The sequence below is a fragment of the Sorex araneus genome, chromosome 1 (assembly GCF_027595985.1).
Source record: "Sorex araneus isolate mSorAra2 chromosome 1, mSorAra2.pri, whole genome shotgun sequence".
Classification (NCBI taxonomy): domain Eukaryota; kingdom Metazoa; phylum Chordata; class Mammalia; order Eulipotyphla; family Soricidae; genus Sorex; species Sorex araneus.
Genome location: NC_073302.1, coordinates 449,851,543 through 449,856,408, shown reverse-complemented (window position 1 = coordinate 449,856,408; position 4,866 = coordinate 449,851,543). Strand labels below are relative to the sequence as shown.

The 4,866-nt window shown below is 42.2% G+C and overlaps 1 protein-coding gene across 1 annotated transcript; it reads left to right on the top strand.

Annotated features, from left to right (window-relative positions):
• Positions 1 to 1,696: 1,696 nt before the first annotated feature.
• LOC101544376 (GTPase IMAP family member 7-like) lies at positions 1,697 to 4,646 on the top strand. Its single transcript, XM_004620141.2, has 2 exons — positions 1,697 to 1,759; positions 3,722 to 4,646. Exon 2 carries the CDS (start codon positions 3,759 to 3,761, stop codon positions 4,644 to 4,646), a length of 888 nt encoding a protein of 295 aa, XP_004620198.2. The 5' UTR covers positions 1,697 to 1,759; positions 3,722 to 3,758.
• Positions 4,647 to 4,866: the final 220 nt, after the last annotated feature.

The following is a 4,866-nucleotide window of genomic DNA, read 5'->3' as shown; positions in this document are numbered from 1 at the left end:
CCCCAAACCACTTTGACGTATAAGCTCGAGAGTTTCCAAAGACAAGAGTTTCTTTGTGGCTTTCTCACTCTTGACATTCTTCACGCAGTCATAAAGGTGCTGAACCAGTCGATCGTATTCCTTATTGATGTTGTCAAGGATGGCATCTTCCCACGTTGCCACAATAATGCCAAAGAGCTTCTAGTTGGTTGTCTTTCTGGGAGTTCCCTTCTTAAATTTAAACTTTGCAGACATTTCTCTATGCTGTGTGAAGTAGAATTATGCATGAAGGAGATGGTGGTCCGATCCCATTTGGAATTTTGGGACAACAGCGACATCAGTGATGCAAAACCTTCGATTGAATATGATGTGGTCAATTTCATTGTGGAACTGTCCACCGGGAGACTCCCATGCCCAGTGTTTAGATTTGGCCTTCTAGAATTGTGAGTTACCATGGAGAGTTTTGGTCAACATGATGAACTCAGACAGTCTCTCACCCTCATTGTTCCATTCTAGGCCATGGGTCCCAACGTGAAGATCTTCCGGCAACTTTCTCGGTCCTATCTTGTCATTGAAATCACCAACAATGATCTTGTAGATTGTGTCTTCTTTATAGAATTTCTCCAGTTCCACGTAGAAATTCTCAATTTCTTCTTCATTGTAGTTGGATGTTGGTGCATAGACAATGAAGATAGAAACTGCCTTCAGTGAGCCACATCTATTCAAGGGTAATCATTTGATTCGGGTTGTTAGGCATTCGAATGAATCAATGCTCATGGCCAAGTTCATGTTGACAAGGACACTGATGCCACCAATGCCTTGATTGTCGCATGTTCCAAGGAACAATTCTTCTCCAGTGTCGAAAATGGCGTGATGTGGTCGATGTCTTTTCATTTTGGTCAGACCAATGATGTTGTACCTGATCTTATGCACTTGCACCATCATGTCCTTGATGGATGCTTCCAATGCCAGCTTACATTTGTTGAAAGTACAGACAGTCATTTTTGTCTTTCTTTGTTTTGGCAGTCTAGTTCGTCCCTGAGATTTTTTCAGCCTCTCCTTGCTCATCTTTCTTAATGCTGCCGTACTGGGGGCCCTTTCAGTGTCAGGTGAATGACACCCATTGTTACTGTTGTTGGCGTATTGAATACACAATGGGTAGCTTGCCATTCTCTGCTGTGCCAGCGACATACTCTCGGTAGCTTGCCAAGCTCTCCGAGAGGGAAGGAGGCTCTTAGGGCAGCCTCCAATCGCCCTTAGAGGTGTTCAGTGTGAGCCAGTAAAGTACTATTATTGATACAACTCTTAGAAACCAATGTCTAAGCATTCTTTGAAGTATTCCCTGTTAGTGAATGTAGGTTAAATTTTTCTATTTAACACTGATCCTGCAATTCTCTGGGTGAAGCCACAAATTCTGACTGGAAGTTTAGAGAATCTTCAGGGTGACATTGGGTTTTAGTATTTCAGAAGCTCTTTTCGGATCTGTCATTCTAACCCCAACCAATATTGATGGCCTTGGTAATGGTGCAGTAGGGGCAAAAGAGAGGATAAGGCTGCAATGTGAGGACAGAGAAACAGCCACCAGATGATGGTAAGATGCTTCTGTCTCTTTAATTCTTGAAAGTTCCTTCGCTGGCTCCACCCAATCTGAGTCACCTGACTCAGGGGTTTGAGAGGGTGCACACACCAAAGAATAAATTCATTCTCACCGTCAAAGCAAAAGGACCACTCCAGAAAGTTTTAGAGAAATTTTAAGAACGCCATCAACTCATTCAAAAGGGTAAGTCCAACTGAGAAAATGGACCAGAGTCATTGCATGCGACAAAAGGTTGGGGTTTTGTGTTGAGGATTGGCTATTTTTTCAGAAGTACATTTGTGAATCCCTCCTGTTTACATTTCCTTACTACAATCTTGTTGTCAGCTCATCTTTATGGAAACATGGTGGAAATTACATCCGGCTGGGTGAACTAGTTTTTCCTGCCCTCCCCTGATCTAATATGCCATCAGTGAAATTTAAGATCATTAGCCTGAAAGGAATTCAAGTGGAGGCCATAATGTGCTGCTGTTAAATGGAGGTGGGAGTGGAGGGAAAGCAGTCGGGTACAGAGGTCAGGCTGAGTGTGCTGGGGTGAAGGAAGCCGCACTGCAGAGGTCAGGATGAATGTGGGGAGGAGAGGAGGAGGTGACGGTGTAGAGTACAGCGTTTAACGTGGCTGAGTAGAGTGAGACCATAGTGGGCAGTGGGCAGGGTGAGGTGCTGGTGGAGGGCAGATGTTTGAAGTGTTGGCAAACCCTGAAAGGAAGTAAAAGTATGTGGGTGGGATATTCATTTATTTCCATACTTTATTTTTCAGTGTTTTATTTTCTTGATTATAAGTGGATGTTAGCATCATCCTAAGAAGCATGATAACTGTTTTTATTCTCCTCTTGGTTTATATTTCTGTCTTCATTTTATTTCATAGTTGGCCATTCATTGCTCTACTCTCAAATTTCCTTTACAGAGTAGAAAATGAATCTCTTTTCAGTTGGAAAAACTTTTTCCTTGTTGTACATTTGTATTTTAATCTTTGTATGCTGGTGATTTTTATCATATGGTATCTTTGTGTGTGTAATCAAAGTCAGGAGTCTTTTATTATTTTACTACAAATCCTAGAATTATTGTCCTCTCACCGAGGTTACAAAGAACTTACCTGCATTTCTGCTTTTATTTATGTGCAATTAGTTGTATATTTCAGTTTCTAATCCATTTAGAATTTGAATGGCAGGAGAAAATAGATGGAGCCTTTCCACGTGCTTCGAGTTGTCTCCATGTAGCTGTGTGCTCCATCTGCCATAACCTGACATGCGGTTCTAGTGAGGGTCTGTGCAACACCATTCAGCTGAATTGAACATAAAGACCGTGAGAGGCTCCCAATGAAGCCATTCTAAATTCTAGCTTCTCTGTGGAGGCACCGGCTAAACCACTGGTGGAAACTAGAACGTTTTAGTCTCCCATTGCTGATCCTCCCTTATTGCTCTTCTCCTTCTTACTCATCTGGACTGCTTTACACTCTCCTTCCTATGACTGAAGTTTGCATTTGTGCCCTTCAGTTACAGAAAAAGAAAAAAAGTAATGAAAATTTAAATTTTCTTATTTATAAACCTAAATTGTAGTAATATATTAATTGCACTTTCACAGTGCTTTGACATGATGGTGCTGACCTGGCTCGATGCTCTTCTGGATCCAGGGAACTTTTGTTTTCAGGTTATTACTGGGGTGTATGATGCTGTAAAACTCAATTTGCTTATGTTTAAACACCCTAACACTTCTCTAATAAATCACACTCAATTCCTTCTCAACGTCCTACAATATGCTAAGAATTGTAATCAATATTCAGGATGAAACATGATGTGTTTCCTTTTTAGAGGTGAAAAGCTACTAACCTGTGGAAACAATATTAACAGTCTCATTGAAAGAATGGAGCATTTTCACTCATTTTAGTGATTAAAAATACTTGAAATAGCATTGAGCTGATCTGCTGTTTAAAGGTTTAAACATGTTCCCCATCTGGACCAGGAACTCTGTGGGAAATCTCCTCAATTACTTTGTTGTTTTTTCATGGTTATTGAGCAGTGGCATCTGTCTTTACTGGGATCAGTAAGTATTAGAGACCATCACAAATTTCCGGGAAGGAAACAAACACAAAAAGGTGGTTTTCCCCTCTCAAAAAGGATCATTTTCCTCTCTCCTCCCTTCCTTCAGCTCAAGTGCCGTATAGGTGCAGCACCTGTGGTGGATCATGGGCGACCTTCTGTTTGACGACCCTCAATCCAACGCCCTGAGGATTGTCCTCGTGGGCAAAACCGGAAGTGGTAAAAGTGCCACAGCCAACACCATTCTCGGGGAAGACAAATTTCTTTCAAGGCTGTCTGCCCACTCTATAACCCCCAAATGCCAGAAAGCGTTCCGGGAATGGAAGGGGAGAAACATCCTCGTCGTGGACACCCCGGGGCTCTTTGACACCAAGGAGAAGCTGGACAACACCTGCAAGGAGATCAGCAGGTGCGTCCTCTTCTCCTCCCCGGGCCCTCACGCCATCATCCTGGTGTTGCAGCTGAACCGCTACACTGAGGAAGAGCAGAAAGTCTTTGCCATGGTCAAGGCTCTCTTTGGGGAGTCGGTCACCAGACACATGATCGTCGTGTTCACGCGCAAAGAAGACTTGGGGGACAGAAGCCTACATGACTTCATAGCACACAGCGACGTGAGCCTAAAAAACATGGTCAGGGAGTGTGGGAGCCGCTGCTGTGCCTTCAGCAACAGAGCAGGGAAGGATGAGAAGGAAGCTCAGGTGCAGGAGCTGATGCAGCTGGTAGAGAAAATGATCCTCAACAACGCCCGCTTCACTGATAACATCTACGAGGATGTAGAGGAAAGGCTGAATCAGAAGGCTGAGGCCTTGATCAAAATTTTTGATAGTCAATTGAAAAAGGAAATTCAACTAGTAGAAGAGGAATATGTCACTAAGACACCAGGAGAAAAGGAGCAAAAAATAAAATTGCTCAAAGAGCAACATGCTGCCCGAATAAGTAATATAAGGGAAGAAGCTGAAGAGAACGTATTTGCTGATGTTTTCAAGACGATTAGTAACATCTTTTCCAAATTAATGGCTTTTTTTCAGAAGTAATATAATTTTCAGTTTATCTCCTATTGTTGGTCCTAGAATTAGAGTGAATTTTCTTTCATGGCATGCCTTACTCAATGATTCAATACGAAGTTAATATCTGTAATAGATTTCTGAGAATAAAGCAACAGAAGCTAAGAGACTGTCCGCATCCCTCCTGCATCCCTGAGCATTCTACCAAATGTGTTTTTCATTCAACATATTAATGAATCTAAAAATAAAA

What these genes read in the sequence shown, in the direction of transcription:
- LOC101544376 (XM_004620141.2), top strand. Translation starts at nt 3,759, where the DNA reads ATGGGCGACCTTCTGTTTGACGACCCTCAATCCAACGCCCTGAGGATT.